Raw genomic sequence first — 25906 nt, forward strand, 5'->3', positions numbered from 1 at the left:
CTCCAGTAAGCAATTTGGGAATAAGTAAAGCCCTGCAGGCCAAACTACAAGATGTAATGATTGATAAGAAGTTACTTTCAATTGGAAAAGTACTTGGAGAAGGTAAGCATGCGTTGTGCTTTGTGTCGAAATGACTGCTCCTGATTGTGTGCTGCAACTGTTGTCCTCTAATCTCCCTTGGATGTGAGATGCAAACCACAAATAGTCTGGCAAAACAGTAGAGAATTCAATTAAATCAAGATTACAGCTCTGCATAATTCATCTCTGTTAACAGGAGAGTTTGGTTCAGTGATGGAAGGCCATCTGAAGCAGGCAGATGGAAGTAGCCAGAAAGTCGCAGTGAAAACCATGAAATGTGAGCTTTGCTTTTTTCCTTTCAGCTAGACCCTATAGTTTTACCAGGCCAGCACGATGGTCATGCCCTTTTAGCTCTGGGCAGCCAGTTCACTTTCAGCCTAGGCTCAGTTCTGTTGTAACAGAAGCCAGGCCTATTTGTGACTGGTCATGGCAGCAGGTCAACTGCTTTGAGCTGAATCTGTCTGAACAGAAACAGCCTTTTTCAAAAGCTTAAAAGAATGATTTTCAGTGTCTGTTGTAATATTCATGAGACACTGTTGTTTTTATTAATTCAATAAAACATTGTCTATAGCCCTGTTCAGTTGTCAGTTCCATAAGAATTTATATCCCCACAGGATATGTTTGTTTGAAAGTTTTTGTGCAATTTCTTGTTTCAGTGGATAACTTCTCTCAGAGAGAGATTGAAGAATTCCTCAGTGAAGCAGCATGCATGAAGGACTTCTGTCACCCCAACGTCATCAAACTTCTCGGTAGGGGACTGGAATGCGATTAATGTACAAGTCTTAAAAGTATGGTACATACACTTGAAACTAGGCAGTGAAGTCTATCTTCCCATTATATTTGAGATAAGTGTATTTTTAGAACACTTTTTTCTTGTAACGTAACATGATATCCAGACATGGTACTCATTGTATTATATGTTAATTTTACTTTTTTTTTTTTTGTTTTTTGCTCTGTAGGTGTGTGCTTAGAAATTAGTTCCAGGGAGAATTTCCCCAAGCCCATGGTGATTTTACCCTTTATGAAATATGGCGATCTTCATAGCTTTCTACTTTACTCCAGACTCAATGAAAGCCCACAAGTAAGATTTTCATTGTATTTAGATTTCTACATATAATATGTTATATATATTATATGTATTATTATTTGGAAGATTACATTTCTGTGTGAAATGCATCCGTGAGATTTGGTAAACAATCATTTAAGCAAAATGCTATTGAAATCATGTATTTTGTCTATAAATTGTATTTGTAAAACTCATTAAGTAAGAAATTTATATTTGTAGAAAGCTCCATAAACATTTATTGTAAAAGTGTAATGCCTTTTCTGTTTTCTTTCAGTTCTTGCCGCTGCAGACCCTGTTGAGGTTTATGATAGACATTGCATTGGGAATGGAATACCTCAGCAGCAAGAATTTCCTTCACCGGGATTTAGCAGCAAGGAACTGCATGTAAGTGCTTGCCATTGACACGAATATACTGTCTGACCCATGTTTTGATTCTCGCAACATGACAGAATATCATGAGATTTCACCAGCATTGCTGTGTTTTAACATTAATGACATTTTTTTTTTTAATTTAATCCACGATTCAGTTTTGCTAAATTGGGGGGGGGGGGGGGGGGGTATTTTAATTAGTCTCACTGATCTTATGTTATGTTCCAGGTTACGCAATGATATGACTGTCTGTGTAGCAGACTTCGGATTATCAAAGAAGATTTACAGTGGAGATTATTATAGACAAGGAAGGATAGCAAAGATGCCTGTCAAATGGATTGCCATCGAAAGTCTGGCAGACCGAGTCTTCACTATCTTCTCACTACACCATGATTTAAAATTATATATATATAATATATATATATATCTATATATATCTAATATATATATCTATATATTATATATATATATATATATATTGATTGTGCATATATTAATATATTAGTCGTCCCATTCAAATAGTCCTAACACATTGTGTGTATATGTAAATACACTGTATTATATGAACAAGTTGGTCAAGCTTGCTGTACAGACACCCACTGTCACACCCTTTGGAAAGTCAGTGAAGTCCTTCTGCTTTGCCATTATTATTTCTCAATAGTTGCATCATACTCTCGTGCCACTTATACAGTCTAGTCCAATGACTCGCATAACATAAATCTGCATACATTGCAGACTAGTGGATTTTCTCATGTTACATACATTTTACCTTTTTTATTGTACCTATCATAATATATTTAAAAAAAAGAAATATAAAATATGATAATATAATATAATTGGTTTTTCAATGTTTTGCAGTGGGCTTTTGGCGTTACAATGTGGGAAATAGCCACACGAGGCATGAGTCCTTATCCAGGTGTTCAGAATCATGAAATCTACGACTACCTCCTTCAAGGGCACCGGCTAAAACAGCCTGCAGATTGCCTGGATGAGCTGTGAGTGTCTCAATACACAAGACAGTTGAGAATGTGGGGTTTTCAGTACATGCTGAAATGGTAGTTTGCAAAAAAAAAAAAGCGATTCTGTACCTGTTTTCAGTTATTGTATTGTGTTTTATTGTATTTTATTAACTTTCAGCTTTATACAGTAAGCTAGTTTCATGCACATCTAATCTTTGCTGCAGCCATTACCACATGCAGAAGAGCCCTTACAGTGCTGGGACACACAAGTATAGCACAACAATATTTCATATCACTTAATCTAGCCATAAACCTTGCCTAAATTCCAAAAAGTGTTGTTAATGATGTTTATGGAAATTTAAAAATCTGAAACTTGGGAAAGAGAATGTAAACGGAGAATGCATTGTCCATATTATTATTATTATTATAAAATAAATAAACGTAACTTATAATAAAAGTCCCCTTTCTATCTCCTCCCTAGGTATGACATTATGTACTACTGCTGGAGAAGCGATCCTGCAGACCGGCCTGGATTCCTGGAGGTCAGGATGCGACTCGAGAAGCTGGCAGAGAGGTTACCCGAGGTGTCCAGCAAGGAGGACATCATCTACATCAACACCAGCCTGCCTGAGGAGAGCGAGGGGCTGGAACACTGGACAGATGTGCATACAGACCCCCAACACATTCTGGAGCCCTGCTCACAGGCAGCTGGGGCAGACAGGTCTGTCGTAACGGTAGAAATCCACAAATCCACGGACAGAGACGACAGCTACATTTTTGTTATTGGATCCGAGGAGCCGGCTTCAGGAGATGTAAAAATGCCATTGCTAGTTAACGGGGACTCCCAGCATCCCAGCAATGGAATAGCCTGTGATATGCCATATGCAGACCAGTCTTCAGAGGATTCTGTTATCTTGCTATAAGGAAAACTGGAGCGTCTTTGACGCATTTAAACATGCCCTGACTTGGACATGTTATTCTGTGACTGACTGCATTTGTTGTTGTTTTGTTGTTTGTTCATTAACTGCTGTAGTGTGATGTCGATAGATTTTGTGACCTGTCACCATTTTTGGTAAACCAACAGGTGTTATTAATATGTGCTGTTGAAATACTGCATAATCCTGCCCGGGGATTGTTCATAGCTAAGATTCCTAGGTTTCCTTTCTTTTTTTTTTTACTGTTTACACCGGGCATTGGAAAGCACTAGTCTCATCTCATCTTGACACAGTACACCGTGTCTGCTCTCAGAATATTCATGAGCAATCAAATAAATCAGAGACAGTCGGTATACTCTATACATATAACTTCATTTCCCTTACTTGTTTGGAGCACTGTGTTACTGTAGATGTATACAATATTTGATTCCATGAAGGTTTATTTTTAAAGACCTCTCCAGTATAAACATTTTATTGTAATGTCACGTATTCATATCTGGAGGTATTTATTTATTTTAAAGAAATGTTCTTACCTATAAATGGCCAGAGTGGCAATATTTTACAATCCCCCATTGAGTTGTGGTACAGTACATCTAAACTCCTTGCAAACACATCACGCTGATAGTGCTGTGACGAGTATTTACATTTTTAGTCAAATTCTTGCATTACTGCTGATTTGCACTTCTGAAAAACAGTAAACTTTCAATTGAGATTCATGCCAAAAAAGTTTTGCTAAACTAAACCATGACTTGTTTAATTTGCTTTTTGAAGTGGTTCTGTTATTATGAAATTATTTAAATGAAGGATACTAATAACAATGTATGTATTCAATAAATTACTATGTGTAGCAATATATATATATATATATATATATATATACTATAGATCTCTATATATATATATGTGTACACCACGCACACACGCACACACGCACACATATATGGTACGTATCACATTGACTTTGTATAATACATACATACATATAGAGAATTTAAAAACAGAAAATTGATCTATATCCAAGAAGAATCAGAATCTAACCGATTACTCACAGATTACTAGAAATTAATTTTAAAAAATTGACAAACTGTTAACTCACAATTAGTAAAATATTGAGTTATCAGTTCATCTGTTACTTTTTTTTCATTATGCTGTATAATACAGTATACTTTATATCAGTCTGTAAATACAAAGGGGCATATGTTCTGTAGCTAACTATTTCATGGACCCAAATAGTAAAGTACATAAATGTGAAGTAGAAGCTGAACATCACATCAGCAATGACATATTGTAATCTTGGGCTTCTATAGTTCTAGAATCCGTCCATGGTGTTTTTATCTGTGACACCGCTAACTGGTGGGGTGAGGTGGGGCGTGCTGGATACGCTTGACACACTATTGAGCTGTCAGTCTTTCTCAAAGTACGACTGTCAAATCTCACACTGTTTCTCCTTATGAGATAATGTTCATTCAAAGGCTACAATGCTGCAGCAAAGAGCTATAGACATCCGCCAAATTAGTATTTTCTATAAAGGGCATATTTTCAATCACCTGTTTTCAAGAAATGTAATTTTCAAGTCAATAATATTGGTCTGTGGGAAAGCTACTCATGGGTCATACTGTATTTTGCTTCAAAATATATCCATGGCCCCCTGAGGCATCAAAGACTACAAAGAATCATAAGGTTTGATTTCCATTACATGAGAGTAGATGTTAAACTTCATGCTGATTTGAACTCAGCTCTCACCAAGATAAGCACCAACTAAGACATAGCTTTACACTAAACTAACGTGATCCATCTGCATCTCCATCCACTTGCGTTGTTTTCCATCTGATGATGTAGATATCCTTCTGTCTGGTGTTGTTTGCTGAAGTGTAATGCTGGCTCCAGCGATCAGCTCATTTTGCCTCCCCAGCGCATCAGCACACACAACGGCTGCGATGCTGGCTCCGGGGATCGGCCCAGTGCGGTCTCCCCAGTGCATCAGCATGTAGTTTTAATTTGTATATTATTGTACATTAATACAGTCAATATATTGGTCTCATTGACACGTGTGAAATAAGTGTAATTATATTTTTCTGAGAGACTGGATATCCATTTATTTTTTATTAAATGTTTTCCTTGATGTTATATGTTGTAAAGCTACCATTTGTGAGATGCAATTATTTCTCGATGACCATGTTTTTCTTTTGCTCAGTTCCTTTGTCTTTTTGTCTCCTGTCTGTATATACATTTTCCAGGATAGTGTAAAAGTAAAAGAAAAAAAAATCATAACTGCCATTTGCTTTACAAACAGTTATTTGTTGCAGATTTGGTTGAGTTGATCTAACTTTTAAAACCACCTGCTGTTTTTTTCTTCTGTGATAGAGCCAGCTTGTGTATTCATTTAGTAAAATATTTTTTTCCTGTTTTTTTTTTTTTTTTTTTAAAGATCAGAATGTTTGCTTAATTGCTTATTTATGTATAAATGATATGTATTTCTTATAGTTGCGATATACAAATGTATCTGGACATGTCATGTGATCTCTATAAGCTGTGTGCGAGGGTGCAGCCACTCACAATTGTTCATATTATAATTATAGCAAGTTTGTTTTTTTCCCCCCTAGGACCTGCTATTCAGTTTTAGTTGCTAGCCACAAACATGTAATCAGCTAAATTGTCTTTATATTAGTAAGAACCAGACCCATTTTGAACAACAATTGTGCCACCTGCTGGACGAATTTTGCAATGATTTAGACATAGTTGTCAGTGTTTTTACCATATAGTTTACAGTCCACCGAAAGTTAACTCCCTAATAAAAACTAATAACTTTTAACCAAGTTGAAAGGATTACAATGTGACTTTGTTTATTGTGTAAAGTTAGCTAGATACTCAAATCTGTTCATTTTTAGTAATTTGTAGTGTGATCACTTTATGGCTATATCTCGAGACCAGTGCCATGCTGAAACAAAAAGATAACCACTTCACCGTTTTTGGTTGCAAGATTATATTATATATTTTCTCCACAGTTACCTGCCACAGTCTTACCAGTGTTACGGTATTATAAGTTATATGAAAAAATCAAGCAGGGTGGTGGATTCCTTGCATTATCTTTTCACTATTCTTTCTATATTGTTTTGGAGGACTAAAACAAACCAAGTGAAGGGCAATGACAATGTATTTTTGTTTTGTGTTCTGATTTCAAAAAACAGAAAAAGACGCATCTGTAAAGTATATGATTTGGAGTTAAAACTGTTGTTCATATTATCTGTTTTTTAATTGTTTTATTATTATGATTATTGCGAACATAATATACAAGTATTACGTTAGTAATCAGTAATACATGACTTGTATAAGAACATAATCACCTTTTTTTGTCAGTAATTGGTGTTAGATTACGTTCATAACCGCAACCTGTTTTTTTTTTTTTTTTTTTTTATTTATTCCACATTATAACACATTTCAACTAAACCTTTGGGGGAAAAATGAAAATTTCACCAGCAATAAAAAGTTTTGTGTTTTTATCCAAAGCGTAACTTAGGGTTTTCCCCAGAGAGAATACGCTGCTCAATCCCCCCCCCCTCCTTCCCTTAATGCTTCATTTTAGAACTGATCCACTCAGACACATCAGTATGTTTGCAATAGCCTGAGGCAAGTACCATCCCATGTTGCAGGTGAGCTGGTGACATCTCTACAGGTGAGCTGCGTTTGAGGCAGTGCTGGATTGTAAACATGGCTGCTGTGTTGCATTGGCTTTTACCGTTATGGACGCTTTGCTCAAATATTTGTCCCGTAGTTGAAATGGCTCCGGAACCGGGTCAGTGGACATTCACAGTCGTCAATGTAAGTATGTTGGTGGGTTTGTTTCTATAACTGGGTGCGAGGGACCCTGGAAGGGAGTGCAAAGGTAGCTGTGCCGTCTGAGGGACTCTTCTCGGCCTCCGTAAATACTCTACCGCGCTGCTGGAATCTTCCAGACAGGCCTAGCGACACACTTAATAGCAGGGGAGTGACATCCGGCCTGTAGTGTGCTATGCACATTACCAGTAGTACGCTGTTTCATAAATTAAACTATTCTCTGTCCAAAGTTAAATACCTGTTTGTTGATTTGCTTTATTTTTTAAAAAAAAAAAACAGTTAGAATGACTGACTTGCTTTTAAACAGTTAGAATGACTAGGTTGCTTTTTAACATTCCGATTTTGCTAATGCAAACTAGGGCGTTTCTGGAAAAGTAAATACACACGAGACCAGTACAAACACTTACCCTGCCTTCTGTAAATATTAACAACTACGCGAATAAGAGTAACGTCATGCTTAGAGTAGCACAGACAGACAGAAGCCACATTTATTAATTTTCAATTTGACATACTATTGATTTTTTTTCTTCCAAAATTTTAATTCGTGACTCTTGCACATTTTAGCGTCATACACAATGCACAAAATATCAGCAGAGAGCATTGTGATTTTTTTTATTAATACTATGACGATTATTTATTTTATTTATTTATTTATTTATTGCCCAACTAAGTATTCTGAGTTGATGCATACCGGTTTAGTCCTATTTCAGTGTTATTTTCCTTATCAAAAATGGAATTGCACATAAATGGAAGTAAAATTGTTATAACTTTATCTGCAGCCAGACGCAACAATGTTAGGAGATGTGGAGCAAGAAATGTCAGAACTTCACATGAACACTTGTCTATAATGATGATCCCGAAATAGCTGTTAAAGCAGTGGTGCTGGACACAGAGTACATTAGGTGTTTTTTTTGTTGTGTTTTGTTTTTGTTTTTTTTGTTTTTTTTGGGGGGGGGTTGACAGTATTATTTCACCAGAGCTCTGGTCTAGTAAATAATTCAAGCAAGGATACTCTTTCTACTGGGTGATACAGAGGCAAAGTATTCAGTAGCAAATTGTGGAAACAGAGATGCACAGGCTTCAGATATGAAGTAACAGGCTCCACTGTAAACATACCATTTCGGTCTTGCGTTATTATTGTTTTACCAGTATTATAGCAGATTGCATAAAATAAACTGTAGAAAAGAAGGCACTGAGTCATTCCATTCATATCATTTTCTGTCAGAAACCTCCAAAACTCAATGATTTATAGTCTTTATGTTGGCTTACTGAGTAATACCAGAATACCTGTGCTGTTTTATTTTTTTACATTACATACCTGTTTAGTGTAGACCGGTGTTTTTCAGACCTCAAGACCACTGATACTGAGAAAAGCCATGTTCATCAACACAGATATATTTCTTAAAAGTAAGTGCAATTTAAAGAGAACATTACCAGGTTAATTACCCATTAAAATCTAGAAGTATAAATCTGCCACTATAATTCTTAAAACATACTTGTTTTGTTTTAAGTTCAATCATTCAGCTGCCCAGAGCCAGTGACATTGACCATCAAGTGGTATCTAAAATACTACCCCTGTCATAATGAATTTAACAACATTGATGTAAGTAAAGCTTTTTGTTTCCTTTTTTCAAATATCTTTAGATCTACCCAGCTGTATAGTGTATGAATACATTTATTACACTAAAGGGATGAAAATAGATAACCATTGCAAAGCAGTTTGAAAAAGGGGCTATTTAGCTCATATTGAAACCTGAAATGTAAAAAAAAAAAACTGCTATGAAATAGGAGTCTTATTTCCATCCCTGCCCTAACCTGACATCTATTTTTTAATTTAATTTGTTTCAGTATATTTATTTTATGCTTATAAAAGGTGCCATAGTCATTCCCAGCGATTTTCAGATAGAGGCTATGGGTTGTATAAGAGTGTGGCCGTTCATTAAGGATTGAAACGGACTGAATAATGTAATGCACTGTAATCTGCATAATTACAATTGTAATATTTAAAGTAGGTTATTGAGTAAAGCATAACCTGTCAAGTTTCATATTTTGATGAAATTCAATTTTTTTTTGTACAGGAGGTGTATGAAAAAACCTTCTTTAGTCAGGGAGAAAGTCTTGACCCAACCCCTTTAGTTCGAGGAGAGTACATTGAGCACACATATGAAAATGTTGTTTGCCATAAAGACCTTCATACGTTTCCGACATTAAACGTAAGTATGATGATTTAGATTCAGGTATATGGTGCGGTAAGTTACTAATAAAGACATTGCAGAATTGTTCTGGTTAATTCCCACAAGTTCCTGTCCTCCCCTCAAATGGCCTATCATTTTATAGATGTATCATTAGACAGTGAAGTGGCAGAGAGACCTAGCAGGTTATTGGAGAAAAAAGTTTTAAAACATAACATTTTTAGTACATGCTAACAAAATGTTTTTGCTTATTCTATGATGTCTGTGTTTCAGATGAGTAATTCCTTGCCTCGTTCAGTGTTACCTTCTTCAGCAAGTATGGAAGAGGTAAAATAATACATTATATTTTGTATTATATTTTCATCTGTAAGGCTATCATCATGTTAGGAGGTACCAAGCACTGCAAGCTGCCATTTGTTGATTTTGTAATAGAAGAGCCACTAAGAGTAAAGGGATTAATAACAGGCAACCATTTTTTTTCTGTGGGTAGATCAGAGGAGAGAGGAGGTTTAAGGTTAAAAGTTGCATGGTAGAACAGTTAAAAAGGCAAGCTCTTTCGGAGATTAATAGTGCTTAGCTTTTTATTTCATTTAATAAATATGATCACATTACTACTCTCTGAAATTCATTTTTTATTTATTTTTTTGGTAGAAAAAAGAACCTCATGCAATGCAAGATGCTAAGAATACCCAAAGCTCTGTTGGCGTATTGGTATGTTTGAACAAATTACTAAACACCTGTTACTATGTTGTACCCTAGAAATAAGTTAGAGATGTGTCATAAACCAAAGCTTGTCTTTCCTATTTAAAGAAACAGAGAAAGACATGTTCTTTAAAAATAAGTGTGATTTGAAATATTTGAATAACAGTTGTTCCATTTATCCTTATTAGTATAGGATAATAAAACCCAACAGGAATTGACTTTAACAATAATGCTATGTTTTATGGTAAAGCTTAATATCAGCTGTACATGGTTCAGAGAAGCAGATACAAAACCAGTACTTATAATGATTAAAAAAGCAGTACAAATGACTAAGAGTTATATAAAAGGCATGTTTTGTAGTGCTGTGGTTCATGTGCAGTTTTTCATCCAACTTCAGTTATAAAATATGAATATGGTATAAGAAATAAATATTAAGAAACTTGTAAGTCAGCTTTTTTTTTTTTTCCAATGACTTTTTTTTGGAACTTCTGTATGTTAGAAAATGATTAGTTTTACTTGTAGATAATTCTGTTAATCCTGTTTGTTGGTTTTTATTATTTTAGAATAAAAATTCACTGGGGAAGAGAGGAGTTGACAAGGAAACTCAACCTTTTATTCCGGTACAATTTTCAGCATTTTGTATTAAGATTTAGCTGTAAAACACATTCGGTGCATAAGCATTGGTTTGTAAGTATAGTGAGGTGCCACATAGTGGCGTGGTGGTTAGCACTGCTGCCTCACAGCATCAGGGTCCTGGGTTCAATTCCTAGGGGTCTGTGTGTGGAGTTTGCATCTTCTCCCTGTGTCTGCATGGGTTTTCTCCAGGCACTCCAATTTCCTCCCACTGTCCAAAGACATGCTGTTTAGATGGATTTGGTCATTGTAAATTGCCCTGTGTGTCTGTCCAGGGTGTAGTCCTGCCAACAACTTGAGATAGCACCTGCCTGTTTTTTAAATGTATTTATTTTTAACTGATTTTATCTCTTCATTTTAGCAGGATGTTATAGCTAAGACTTGGAGAGATGGGCCATATCTATTAGTCATTTCTTTTAAAACACTTAATTCGAAAGCTTATTGGAATTTGACAGGTATTTGTTATTTTTGTTTGTCAACTGCATGATTTCATATTGCATGTCCTGCCGTTGCTGGATGTTTTTGTTTTGTTTTTTAATTTTAAAATAAGCCAACTGACCTTTGAAATAGTGCATACGTTTATAACTTATATTCCACATTCTAATACGTCTTGTGTCTTTTAAAATGGTCTAATTAAGTACTGTGTCTTTTGTTTCTGTTTAAAAATGACACTCCCAATATTGTTTGTTGTTTTCCTTCTCAGTGCGTGTTGTTACGAAAGACTCTCATGGATATATCTCTGTGACCGAATGGCCTCTGATGATTGTAAGGGTTGAAATTATTTTTTTGTTTGTTTTATATTTTTTATACATGTGTTTTTTTTTTTGTTTTTTTTTTTTCTGGTGCCGTTATTAAATCCTCTAGAAAATGTAAACATTGCAACGCACTCTGAAATTAGATACTGGAAAGGACCGCAGCGAACTGCCGGCCAAGAAGCTATCATCACTTCCAAAAAAATGTGTAGTTTACTTGAGTAAATCATACAAAACTGTAAATTCGAGTTTTACGTTGTGTTTTGTTGATGCATTTTTTTCCCATACCTTTAACATGTGCTGGAAGTAGCAAATATGAAATGAATATACGGTATCATATTAAATAAATAGTGTACAGTCATGTAACATTTTAGTTAGAATTGTTACTATTATGTTACTTTTGTAAAATATTGCCAATGTGTTAACATATTGTTCAATTGCAGTTTTATATGGTAATGTGCATTGTGTACATCCTCTATGGAATGCTTTGGTTTCTGTGGTCAGCATGCTACTGGAAAGACCTGCTCAGAATCCAGTTCTGGATCGCTGGTGTCATATTCCTGGGAATGTTAGAGAAAGCAGTGTTATGCGCAGAATACCAGAATACCAACATCATAGGATCAGCCTGTAAGTTAACCTTTTATTGTGAATTTAAATGTACTGGTCTGTCTTCAACAAAACATTTATTTCAGATTGTATATATTTTTGCAGCTGAAGGATTGCTGATCTTCGGCGAACTTATTTCCGCACTGAAAAGGACGTTAGCACGACTGCTAGTGGTCATTGTTAGTTTGGGATATGGAATAGTCAAGTAAGTAGCTAACTCTCTGTAGTTTCTACATTTTAACCATAGACATTTAATTGAAATAGAAGTAATTATTGACCCTCCCCCACATTTGTGGAGATATTTAAGTGTGTGTGTGTATGTATATATATATATATATATATATATGTGTATATGTATATATATATATACATGTATACATATATATATATATTGATGTATATTTGTATATACAGTGGCTTGCAAAAGTATTCAGACCCCTGACCAATTCTCTCATATTACCGAATTTCAAATGGTACACTAAAATTTTGTTCTATTTTGATATTTTATTTTTAAACATTGAAACTCAGAATCAATTATTGTAAGGTGACATTGGTTTTATGTTGGTTTTATATTTTATAGAAAAATAAACTGAAATATCTTGCTTGCATAAGTATTCAACCCCTGTGCTGTGGAAGCTCCCAGTTTGCACCGATGAAAGCAATTGCCCTAACGAGGACACAATTACCTTACCATTGGCCTCCACCTGTGAACCATTAAAGTTGCTGTCACATTTTCTGGATAAAAACCCCACTGTTGAAGGATCATTGGTAAGGCTGTGAATCTGAAGGAAAATGAAGACCAAAGAGCATTCTACAGAAGTTTGAGATAAAGTAATACAAATGCATAGATTAGGGAAAGGGTACAAAATAAAATCCAAGTGTTTGGATATCCCAGTGAGCACAGTTGGATCAATAATCAGGAAGTGGAAGCTGCATCACACCACCCAGGCACTGCCAAGAAAAGGCCGTCCCTCAAAACTCAGCACTCAAACAAGAAGGAGACTTGTGAGAGAAGCCACAGAGAGGCCAACAATCACTTTGAAGGAGCTACAGAGTTCAGTGGCTGGGAGTGGAGTAATGGTGCACCAGTCAACCATATCAAGAGCTCTGCATAACACTGGCCTGTATGGGAGGGTGGCAAGAAAAAAGCCGTTATTGAAAAAGTACCATCTGAAAGCACGTCTGGAGTTTGTCAGAAAGCATGAGAGTGACCCAGCTGCGATGTGGGAAAAGGTTTTGTGGTCAGATGAGACCAAGATAGAGCTTTTTGGCCAAAACTCAAAGCGCTATGTGTGGCGCAAACCTAACGCTGCCCATGCCTCAAGACACACCATCCCTACAGTGAAGTATGGTGGTGGCAGCATCATGCTGTGGGGATGCTTCTCATCAGCAGGGACTGGGCATCTTGTTACAATTGAAGGAAGAATGGATGGAGCAAAATACAGAAAAATACTGCAAGAGAATCTGCTTCAGTCCGCTAAAAAACTGAAGCTTGGGAGGAAATTCACCTTTCAGCAGGACAATGATCCCAAGCACAAGGCCAAAGCAACATTGGAGTGGCTCAAGAACAAAAAGGTGAATGTCCTACAGTGGCCCAGTCAAAGTCCTGATCTCAATCCCATTGAGAATCTGTGGCACTATTTGAAAATTGCGGTCCACAAGCGTCGTCCAACCAACCTGAACAACCTGGAGCAAATCTGCCAAGAAGAATGGGCCAAAATCACTCCGACACTGTGTGCAAAGCTGGTACATACTTACCCCAAAAGACTTAAAGCTGTTATTGCAGTGAAAGGTGGCTCTACCAAATATTAATGTGTGGGGGTTGAATACTTATGCAAGCAAGATATTTCAGTTTTTTTATTTTTCTTAAAAATATTTCCCAACATAAAACCAATGTCAACTTAGAATAATTGACTTTGAGTTTCAGTGTTTTAAAAATAAAATATCGAACAGAATGAAATTTCAATGTACCATTTGTAATTCAGTAATATGAGAGAATTGGTCAGGGGTCTGAATACTTTTGCAAGCCACTGTATATATATATATATATATATATATATATATATATATATATATATATATATATATATATATATATATATATATATATACTATGTGTGTGTGTGTGTATATAATATCTATATCTATATATATATATCTATCTATCTCTATATATATATATATAATATATATTATATATATATATATATATATATATATACATATACCGATACAATTAACATTGTGTGTGAAAAAACTTTGTTAAAAACACCCGTTTTTAACGATCCCAACAGCAAGAATTGATTTTTTCAATGCAAGTTAGCCCTATTAGAATGATCACATACAGGACCGACCCAGATACAACGATCTCAGTACTGACTGACACTGAACTTTCTCCAGTGTCAAGTGTGTTATTAAGACCATGGTTGACTAATTCATGTTTGTATAGCCATTAAAAAATAAAACTTTGTATCATGACTTTTCTATAATAGTTTGTCATTTTGCCTTTGTTATGAAAGTCTATATGTACGATGGAGTATGTGGACATCGTGTGGCTATGTGTGCGGTAATGATAAAACATAAATGTTTTTCTCCAACAGGCCTCGTTTGGGTACAGTAATGCACAGAGTTGTTGGATTGGGAGTCCTCTATTTTCTGTTTGCAGCTGTAGAAGGCATTTTGAGAATAACTGGGGTAAAATGACTTCCCTTTACTGTTTTAATTTTTTTGTAATTAATTTACAGTACATGATCATTACAGGCCCTCTTGAAGAAATCTACTTAACATGAGTATTTTGACATGCCTCTTTGAAAATCAGGCACGTAGTGTTTGTCAGGCAGTGTTTAAGTGGCATTCAGATTATCTTTAATAAGATCAACTGCCAATTAAAATTATTGTAAACACTTTAATACTATTACTGAAACTACAAATAGAAAAAAAATCAAATTAAATGTAAAGATATTTAGAAAAAACAGAGCATTTTATAAAGGGTGTTTTTTTTATTATTTTTTCTTGTTAATCCTAATTCAAGGGTTATATAAATGTTGCTAATCTAATATTAGAGACGCTATTAGCAATACTTGATTCTTCCTTTTTGTGGTTCATATCATTTTCAAAAATATATTTCCTCCTGAAATATCAGATAATAGACCTAAAATAAATGTAATTAAAATACCTTTAGCAAAACACACAAATAGATGAAGAAATACACAAGGTACTGAGAAGAATAATAGAAAATATTACTGTAGTCAGTTGTTAAACTGCCCTCAGCAGTTTTACAAAAGTGTTGATATTGTTTGGAGTGATCACTTGCATACCTAAACAACTTTTACATTTTATTCCCAGGCAAAATACTCTGATCTTGTACTTCTGGCCAACATTCCATTGGCTTTGCTTGACTCTGGCTTATGCTGGTGGATATCCTTTTTACTGTTCTTCTGTTTTTGTTTTTTTCCTCAACGCTCACATTAATCGCTTAATGGTCTTGTAGTACAAATTACTATAATGAAAGCTATGTTTTATTTACACCTTTTTATGGTACAATTTGTGATATTTATTTGCCTACTTAATTGGTCCTTACTGCATTAAATAATTGAACTAATAGTAATTATTTCACTTGCCTTGCTTGCTTAAATATATGTATGTGTAAGCAAATGAGGACAATGACAACATTTATGAGTAGTGGACAAAGAGAGCAAAACTTTCATGCAAGTATAGTTTACATCATAGTTCAGTAGATTATTTTGATGGTGTGACTTTCTGTATTATTTTTTTTTCAATGTTCGTTATCATTTTTCCTTAATGATTTCTACATTTTTGTCAGTCTGGCACAAACAATTAAGACACTAAAATTAAGGAGAAACCCAGTGAAGTTATCACTTTACAGGCACTTTACAAATACTTTAATAATTGCAATAGTCGGTGAGTGTGTGTATGTATATATATATATAAAAATTGGAATTTTTTTTACAATTACTTAAATGATTATTTATCTTACTTTTGAATCACATACATTTTTTCTAATTCTAGCTTCCATAATATTTATGATATGGACGACAAAGAAGTTCCGATTTGCAGAGTGCCAGTCAGTAAGTATCGTTCATTTTGGGCAGAAGGCAAAGCAAAAAATTACTTGTGCATTTAAAGCGCGTGGGAGAGACGAAACAGGTGTTTATTCAGGGGGTTGAATGCCGTTGTTGGGATGATGTTTCTGGTATTTTCATTCAGCAGCTATAAATTTTATTTTTTCTAGGACTGGATGGAGCTGTGGGTTGATGATGCTTTCTGGAGATTTCTATTCTCTGTTATTCTGCTGGTCATTATGTTTCTATGGAGGCCGTCAGCAAATAATCAGAGGTTAGGAACTACAACTTCAAACTCATTCGAAACTATATCCACTGTTGTGATGATTTAAACAGAGAACTGGGATTTTTAAAATCTATTTCAATTGCTGTCATCTGTCAGGTATGCTTTCACACCTCTAATAGATGACTCGGACGATGAAGAGGTTGAAGAGTTTTTGGTATCAGAAAATTTGGGTAAAAAAGATGGAAACTGCTAATATTTTTACCTACTGGTTCTCTTTTGGTAATGTATGTGATAAATCCACAAAATATCACCACAATACAGTCAAATATTTAAATACAATCATAATTCAATTATTAGTTTATTGGGGTAACTGAATATATTCACCTAACAGTATCTGGTCAAGTACAATTACAATAGTTTGTACATTTATTTTAAGGCATGAAACAAAATGTTCAATGCTGCATACCCTTTTCTGTTGTGTCTGTGTGTAAATGCAACTTATTTTAACAGTCACTTTATAATGAGCCTTAGGTAGCTGCCAGTTATATATTCAATATATATATATATATATATATATATATATATATATATATATATATATATATATATATATATATATATATTTTTTTATATTTAAGCTGATGGCATAAAGTTAAGATCATCTAAGACAGAATCCAATGGGACCTCGAAACCTGCTACTGGCAATCAAGTAAGTTTTGATATGGATTTGTACACTTTGATTTGAACATTAAAAAAAAAAAAAAAAAAAATTCTAGTGATAGACAGTTTTAGTTGGAGGATAAGAAACAATAATGTGTTGTACTTGTTTGAGTAAATACATACAAGCCATAACTATTGTAAAGCATTTAGAAAGTTTCTTTAATGTTCAGTAGTTTTGTGTTGCAAGTGATGGAAGATAAATCAAATGTGTTTCTTTCAGAAGGAAAATGCTTTTGTTTTGCTTTTTCAGGATGAGGATTTGAAATGGGTTGAAGAAAACATTCCATCATCTCTCTCAGACATGTAATTATAAAATGCCCTTTCTAACATTCCAGTGCAGAGATTAATTTGACTATAGTTGCATAGCAGTTTGAGCCATTCCATGATTCTCTGTGAGCCTTATTTGGGGTTTGAATGGATCTAATGATCTTAACAGCAACACATGTTAGTATCGCTTCCCTTATTGTATTTTAACACCAGCTGGATTAATAAAGAGTTGAAGGGTGACTGTAGCTCTGTCACTATTTACATAGATAAAATAGAGCCCATAGCCTTTGAAATATATTAAGCAATACAGGCCAGATGGCTAGTGGTACTGCTTTTGTGAGTTGTGCCATGTTTAAACTAAAGTAATGCCAAATTTGTTTTTCTTGAATTCCAGGGCACTTCCAGTACTTTTGGATTCTGATGAGGTAGTTGAATTGCTTATTGCTTTTAGATGGTATTTTGATATGTTCTTTAAATGTCTAAGTGTCCAAAAGTGTGTTTCCATCTTCTAGGGATGGAAATTTTAAACATATAAACTCTAAAGAAGTGGTTAAATGTTGAATAATATGCTAGACGTGTAACCAGTCACGTGACAAATTTCACCAAACGCATTAATTTTATTAATTAGATATACAGCAGTCTGTCGCATAAACAACTGCTGTTGTGCCATAGTAAGGGCGGATATTATAAACAGAAGTAGTTTGGCAATTTCTTCCAAGTAGTTTTTCTAATTGGTGCAACAGAAAGATTGACACTGGGGCGGGTTTTATTCTCTGTAGATCTGGCGCTTCATTGGTTCAGTCCCCACGTGGAACAGCGTTTTTCTTTCTGACATTTGTCATATATTTTTAATAAAATTGCATTTCTAAACAAAGGAACAAGGCAAGGCCATGTTTGGAATTATTTTGAGAAACCAGGTGAGAAAACTGTGCTATGTAAATAATTATGCCAGACAAAATTACCGTAATTCAGAAACACAAGTTCTCTACTTCATCATTTGAAATGAAAGCATTCAGAATTACTGTGGATGGAGTTACTGAATGCAGTAAAAAACAAACCTAATAAACAGAATGCTCTAGATGGTGAATACGTATAACACCACTTTAAAAGGAAGTTTTTTCTTTCAATATTAATTCAGAGAACGCATAAGTGTAAATTAATTATATTAGCTTCAGTTTACCAGTACACTTTTACACAAGTCCAGTGTTTTTTTAAAAAAAAATCCCTGATGGATTTTCCTTTTGTGGCACCGATCCCTGAACAGTAGCGTTGATAGCAGTGTATTGGAATCTGTGCATTTCGTAGATTTCATGTAACATGTAAGATGTGTGGTGTTTTTATTATTATTATTATTATTATTTTTATTGGTTTTGTTTGAATATAATGTAATGTAAAACAAAAACAAAAAAGGTTTATTTTATTCACTTTGTGCCCACAGGGCCAGCACAGGTACATCTCAGTACAAAGAGAGACATTTACAAAGATAAAAATAATAAAACAAATGCTTTTAAAAAGACCAAATTCCCATTGAGCTTATTTTTTAATTTGATTTGTTTTTTAGATTCTATTGATTTTTTAGTTTTACATACAGGACAGCTGCTATAATATTGTTACCTTTATTAAAAATGTGCACGGATGAATCTGCTGATTTTAATCTACAGGTTAATCAACTGATGCCCTGTGGGCGTGGGTCCACAGAATTAATTCTGGGGGGGGGGGGGGGGGGGGTGTAACGTGTTTTTATATAGCATAATAATTCATCTAAGCCTTATTTACGTTAACAACTCAGACTTAAGCGATGAAAACCAATACTGTAAACACAGACACCTGCATAGCATTTAAACAATCATAAAAATGAACAAAAAGCACATCACTACCATCTTTCTTAGGAAACATAACTATATTACTTTAGGATAGTTCAATTTTGGATGTCCCTCCTATTGCTTCATAAGTTACTTGAACGATTAGGACTGTCATGTTAGCCAAAAAATGCCGCTCATTTGAGTGGTCTCATGTGAAGGCATTTCATTTTATAACTGCATGTAATTGTACAAATAACCACTGTTTTTATGTTCATACTAGGAAATAATGACAACCAAATATGAGATGTCGAAAATGGAGTGACTGACTAAATTTGCTGCCATGAAAACAATTGTGTACTTGGTTTCCTGCTCATAAAAACCAGATCCAGTGGAGCTCTTCAGGGATGGTACAGCAACTGCTTGTTCATTTTGCAGACCATTTTATGTGCATAAACTACATATATTTAAGTCAGTTTCCATTATTTTGGCACAGTGGGAATTCCACATTTGTCAAAGTAAAACCGTGATGAACAGTAAGTCATACAAATCGTTGACACTTGAAAACTAAAGTAGGAACTTTTTTACCCCCAGTATTATGCATACAGAATAATAAAGGAAACATTAATTGTCTGGTTTGCAATTTGCCGTATATGGGTAATCGTTTGATTGCATTTTTAATTTCCATTGTAAAATAAATACAGTATGTATCTTTATGCAGAATTAAGGTCCATTTAGTTCTTGAAAGTCCTTAGACAAGGAGGAGATATGATCCCTTTTATTAGACTAACTAAACAATAATTAATCACAAGTTTCAAGACCTCAAAGATCTCTTCAGGTGAAAGTAGAAAAGAGTGATACCTACACAACTGTACATGAGATAAAACCAGCTAGAGCCTTAAACCATTTTTGTTGTTGTTTAACTTGTATGTAGTTATAATCTCTACTGGAGAAGATTTTGTCATACATGACTTGTGTTTGTTTGTTTGTTGTTTTATGATTTGGCAACTTTAGATGGATATGTACAATCACGTGCAAATTAATGAATATGTGTATACTAAGCTTTGCTTGGGCCATTTGTGACGGGACCTTTATATTGTGGCAATATACCGTCAGTAATGTGCTGTGAGCATTGCTTCAAATTTACTTTTTGAAGTTTACATTCACTTTATTCCTTTACATGTTTTATGTAATTTGAAGTGTACTTACGACATCGAAAGCCTTTGTCTATTTATTTAACACACTTCCATGAAAGAGCAGTGTCGCATTTTCAGGACCTAGTGAGAACTTTGTTTACATTGGAATATACAGTTAGACCATATATGCTGAGCTATTTAGTAAAGAAACTGATCAGCATTGCTGAAAGGTGGGACCGAGGCTGAATGCAAGGTTTCATATTCCAATAGAACGTCCATCACTCTGTCATTTTAAACCTGAAAGAAGACTGTGCTTTTTGCTTTTGCTTTGTCAAGAATTTCATCCTTTCACAATGTGTTAAAAAAAGAGTGCTTTAAAATTAGTATGGAAGTATTGTGGAGTAATGATAATGTAATGTATGGTCACTCTAAAGCACACATTTAATGCTGTAGCACTGTAATATTATTTTTGATTTGTGAGACATTTTATGTGTTTTTAGTGTGAAATGTTTAATACTGAATAAAAGGGCTGGCCTGATGCCTGACTGGAAGTTAAAAACATTACCTAACAAAATTAACATCTAAGACATTCATGCATGTTTAAGACATTAACGTGATTTGTATTAATCTGTTATTCTTTAAGAAAAGTCCTCTTTAAAACTAAAGTATTATTTAAATATATACTTGTATTGAAATTGTTAGCATATTTAAGTGGTCTTCCTCTTCCATGTACTTGTTTCTTGTTAAAAAAAGACACAACATAGCTGTTAAAACATAACAAAAATGAAGTAATTTTTTTAAGAACTGTGAAAGCATTTATGAAGATGTTAATTATTAGACTTTTTGATTCATGGAAGTGTTTTACAATATGGATTAAAAAATAAAGCTGCTTATTTTAATTGATGTGTCTTTCTGGTTGGTAGTTTTAATGTGGTTCTTAGTCACTGATATTCTTCGGGTATTTATGTTGCAGCTATTCTTACATGGCCACAACTGTATAATAACTTGAACCTGTTTTCTAGCATAGTGCAGAACTAATCTTTCTTTAAAAAAAAAAAAAAAAAAAGTGTTAATTTCTGCAAAACCTTAAATAACCTTATTTGTGTTTTGCAATATTTCTTTAAAAAAAAAAAAAAAATCGTCATTGGAGTGCAAGACATAGTGTTTTTTTTTTTAATAGTTTTATTTAGTCAGCTTACTTTCCCTTGGAGATAAAACTGCAAGTATTTTAAATTGTGCACACGATTGGCTCCAAAAGAACACAGTATAGAGATCAGACTGGCATAAATGGAACATTGCAGTCAGGGATCCATGAGATACACTATTTTGATTTATCACCTACTTTGCTGAAAATGGTATTCAGAAGTTTACATTTTCATTGGTTTGTATACTTATGGGTAAGTATTTGCAGTGTGCATCAATGTTTATACATTGCACAATTCTGAATACTTGATATAACAATGTAACCATTCGCTATAGCAATTACTGTCATGTATGGTAGAGTGGAAACGGGTTTATATGGATCACGATGTACTGCTGTACATGTAATAGTTTTATTTCAAATTTTCTTTTAAATGTATGGAGATTGTAGCAAATCTGGCACTTATTTATTGTCTGCCATCTTAAGGTTTGTCCTTTTTTTATATAGCTTATATATTTAAACTAGTAATAACAAGTATTGGCCCAGATATTTACAGTTTGGAGCAGAAAACTACTAAAATAGTATCAAAATAGAAAGCAGAAGATGAGCTGTAAATTAACGACTCAAAACGAGCCTAACTTTTCACAAAATATATTGTCTAGTGTGTCTTCCAAAACCATACTTGTATATGAGGGCATCTTCTATACATGCAAATAAGCACTAGTCCTACAGTTCTATGTCAGCATAAAAACCATTAGAAAGACACAATCACAAAACAAAAAATAAGTCAAAATAAACTCACAGCAGCGATCAGTCAGTAGTCTAAAACAAGGACAACAAAACACAAATACATAGTCTAGTTAAGTGTGTGTTTTTTTGTTTTTATAAGTGTGAATGCGTCAATTATAGTTATCAAATGTATTTTTGACAGAAATTTAAAGTATTTGATCATTTTAATGGTTTTATGTTTTTTAGTAATCAGTTTTATTAAAAACAACAGTACTCACTGGAACCGGATCCTTCATATTTGTATCCGGTTCGTCCGTTCCAAAGCAGGAACCGGTTCGCACATTACAACTTTGGTACATACCGAAGCCCTGAATCACAGATGAAAAAAAATCACAGAGTCTATCTCGTGATAACGACCATTTAAAGATTTTGATGGATACACATTAGTAGTTGTGTCACCAGGATGGGAAAGAGGAAAGTCAGGATACCGCCTGGGACAGCCACCACCATCCAAGGTCATGCATACATTGAACCACTAGAGTAGGATCAAGTGATGCTTTTTGATTCTACGGAGAAGGTGAGATGGTCTGAGGGTGTGGAGGTGAGGGAAGGACTGGTGACTGTAAGCAAAAGGAACCTATGGCAATCATTATCTCAGTAGTGAACACCTCCAAGCATAACGTCACCTTGGGTCAGCATGCCATCTGTTAAAGCTGTTTACCCAGAGCCAGTGAGACTCTTGGAGCACCAGAATGACTATACTGAATTGGAGAGGTCACCCTAACAGATGTGTGAGGACAGGAGTCGTCAAGAGGAATTACGGGGACAACAGCCCAACGGAATATACACGAACAAGGACACGCTTGGGATCCACCTGTCGACTTACACCACTTGTGTATGGAACAGCAAGCAGTGGCTAAGAAAATGCTGGGAGAGGAGTGCCGTGCTTTCTCTCGAGATGACAATGATGTGGGAAATATCCTCTCGTTGCAGATGCACCTCACTCTCCATGACAAAACACTGGTACAGAAGATATACAAATCAGTACCCAAGCCTTTACACCACAATGAATTAATACCTGCAGGACTTAGTAGGTAGATATTTTACGCTGAGCAATCTTTGCACACTGTACTGTACTTTACTGTAAGGGAGGTTCCTTTATTTCTCTCCAGTTTTGAAGCAGCATTGTGTTGTACTGAAATCTGCAATTACAAAGCCTTACAGGGCTGCTGTTAGGGGTGTCATTTCACTGAAACCTAAGACAAGTCCTACAACAACAGCCTGAATGCTATATTATTTAGAAACAAAAGTTCAATAGTGATAAACCTAAACCAGAGTGTGAAATTAAAATACACTACAGTGCCAAGGATTAGTACTTTCAATTCTGTTAATTAAAATGTTTTCTGTCACTTTTAAAACAGTTAATAATTCTAACGGTACTGCATTTAATTATGTTTATAACCTCTATCCCTCTTTCATGAGATTAAGTTAATATTATACAGTACATACCAGCTGCCAGAATTTTCTGTCTTGCGTCAACCAGTGCCAATCTGAAGGTTTCCCCTTTAACTTTGTAAGAAGCATAGTACAGTGCCACCAACTGAAATTAATCTATGCCCAACTAGCCAAACTGAAATTTCTGTACATAAACTGCAGTGGCAAGCAATTTTCTCATCATATTTAGGACACCTTATGCTGCAGGTCTTCAAATGACCAGTTGGTGGGGCTGTGTTCTGTGAAAAATGTATTAAACTGCAGTAAATATCTGGGACATGGTCATTTGTTGCCCACCCTTTGAACTTTCATACAGGGTTCTCAGATTAGAAAAACTCTTATTGAAACATTTAAGGTAATTATTCCTGTGTGTAATTCCTGGATGTCTGCTCTGTGCATTAATTCCTATTAAAATGCTACCTTTAGATTTGTTATCCTAGAATCTGAACAACAACTATTATGGTCCATTGAATTTGAGGTTTATGCTTTTATATGTCATAGATCACAGATTTAGTGACTTCAGTAAATTTACTGAAAAAGTAAAAACATAAAAAATAAAGGCCTTATTAAAAATTAAAATAGGCCCTCCATATTGTCAAACTCATCTGCATGATGTACCCTCATAACTGAGATTAGTGGATCAATGTGGCTTGAACCTGAAATTATGCACACAACAAGGGAGCGTTGTAACCCCTATACAAAAACACGGGCATTCTTACAAGGAGACACTTATACATCAAGGACCAAGGGCTGCAGATCAGTGGATGATAACAGAAGTGTCACTTCCTCCTCAGCATTGCCGCCTCACAGCTGTACAATCTTCATATTGTTCTCATTCAGATTTGCAAATATGCTTTGAAATTTGACAGCAAGTGATCTTGCTTATCCTCTTCTGTTCATCCTTGAAACTGCTTCATAATAATAATATACAAGTCTCAAGATATTGAAATAATTCACTTTTAAACTGGTCATGCTAATCAGCAGTGACAACACAGCATTTAGAAGAGGTTGGAAGAAGATGCATCTCAATGTTACATCATGTGAACAAATGAAACTACAATATGTATCATCAGAAACTTGTTATATTTTCAGGAATGTCTGCTGTAATGTATCTGAATTGTTTATTGTTTTTAATATTATGACAACATGGGTGCATTTACAAAGGATTTGCATCACAATGTTTAGCAGGACCAAGTGGAAGGGCTGGAGTATAATGAATTCCAGAATACAGGAATCATTTATACTGGAGGATATAGATAGATCCAAGTCTTCCTTCTCCTAAAACTAAATATTCCATTTGGAATTTTTCTAAAAAGGTTAATATGTGGGAAATTATACCTCTCTGCCAAACAGTTTAAGCCAAAATCATTGGGGAGTCCAGTATTCAATTCAATTATTATTTTTTTTTGTCTGTGGTAATTACGTTTAGTTAACCAGTTGATGTACTTTTACAGTTCATTTCAGTTCATATCTATATATAGATAAATATATATATATATATATATATATATATATATATATCATTTAGCACTAAACCCAGATTTATTTATCTTTCTTTGACTTTATTTTTAGATAGAACAACATACTCTAGAAAGGAGGTCCTGCAGTCAGTCATGTAGCTGTGTACAACCCCAATATGTAAAACTCTCCCTAAATGTACAATCTTGCTTCCCCCTTAATGTAAAAAAAAACTATATGTAAAATGTATTTATTTATTTGTACAGAAGTTAGTGTTTAAGTTAAAAGTTGTTCATAGTTTTGAATGGTTTTACATTTAGGGGTAATTGTTTTACATTTAGGGTTTTGCACAAACTGGGAAGTGAGTGAACTTTATCCAAGGAATGGAAATTGTGGTAGGAGAAGAATTCAACTAGGACATACCATATGTTCAAATATCTGATAAAATAGACCCAATAAAATACTTATAAGGTAACAAGTTTTAATAATTAGATGGCATCTTAATTAAGGGATCCCATCATTGTGGGTAACTGGGTAACCTTTAATTTTTAGGCTGTGTCTGATAGTTCTGGTGTGAGGTTTTGAAACAATAAGGATCTGGTTATTCCAGTCTTATATTCTCTGCTGGTTGCATTTCATGGGAGTCCACTGTAGACGTCTGCTGCAGACCTGGTCAAGGGGAGTCTCGTGGTAAGGCTGCAAAGAGATCATCAGCACCTTAACAATCA

General features: G+C 34.7%; 2 protein-coding genes across 3 annotated transcripts in view; both read left to right on the top strand.

The window, feature by feature from the left end:
• The window catches only part of mertka (c-mer proto-oncogene tyrosine kinase a), a 32206-nt gene extending 27960 nt beyond the window's left edge, over positions 1-4246 (top strand). The window contains exons 12-19 of the mRNA XM_041249917.1: positions 7-102; positions 275-355; positions 735-827; positions 1038-1159; positions 1419-1528; positions 1742-1909; positions 2371-2508; positions 2954-4246. Of these exons, the coding sequence (XP_041105851.1) occupies positions 7-102; positions 275-355; positions 735-827; positions 1038-1159; positions 1419-1528; positions 1742-1909; positions 2371-2508; positions 2954-3395 (1250 nt within the window). The 3' untranslated portion in view covers positions 3396-4246. The remainder of the gene's footprint in view (positions 1-6; positions 103-274; positions 356-734; positions 828-1037; positions 1160-1418; positions 1529-1741; positions 1910-2370; positions 2509-2953) is intronic.
• Positions 4247-6993: 2747 nt separating this feature from the next.
• On the top strand, positions 6994-21324 carry tmem87b (transmembrane protein 87B). 2 transcript variants are annotated; one of them, XM_041249918.1, is made up of 21 exons: positions 6994-7226; positions 8588-8648; positions 8753-8844; positions 9320-9454; positions 9707-9760; positions 10085-10144; positions 10699-10755; positions 11130-11223; positions 11472-11533; positions 11964-12147; positions 12232-12331; positions 14727-14820; positions 15472-15543; positions 15939-16047; positions 16156-16214; positions 16379-16482; positions 16591-16664; positions 17073-17143; positions 17405-17457; positions 17816-17846; positions 19504-21324. In XM_041249918.1, the coding sequence occupies exons 1-21, from the start codon at positions 7116-7118 to the stop codon at positions 19543-19545; spliced, it is 1719 nt and encodes a 572-aa protein (XP_041105852.1). In that variant the 5' UTR covers positions 6994-7115; the 3' UTR covers positions 19546-21324. The 2 variants fall into 2 exon arrangements, with proteins under 2 accessions (XP_041105852.1, XP_041105853.1); XM_041249919.1 differs by having other exon boundaries at positions 11133-11223.
• Positions 21325-25906: the final 4582 nt, after the last annotated feature.

Source organism: Polyodon spathula, chromosome 5 (assembly GCF_017654505.1).
Source record: "Polyodon spathula isolate WHYD16114869_AA chromosome 5, ASM1765450v1, whole genome shotgun sequence".
NCBI classification, from domain to species: Eukaryota; Metazoa; Chordata; class Actinopteri; order Acipenseriformes; family Polyodontidae; genus Polyodon; species Polyodon spathula.

Coding starts and splice junctions, on each gene's coding strand:
- tmem87b (XM_041249918.1), top strand. CDS start 7,116: ATGGCTGCTGTGTTGCATTGGCTTTTACCGTTATGGACGCTTTGCTCA. Junction 7,227..8,587: donor GGACATTCACAGTCGTCAAT/GTAAGTATGTTG, acceptor GGTGTTTTTCAG/ACCTCAAGACCACTGATACT. Junction 10,145..10,698: donor AAAGCTCTGTTGGCGTATTG/GTATGTTTGAAC, acceptor TTATTATTTTAG/AATAAAAATTCACTGGGGAA.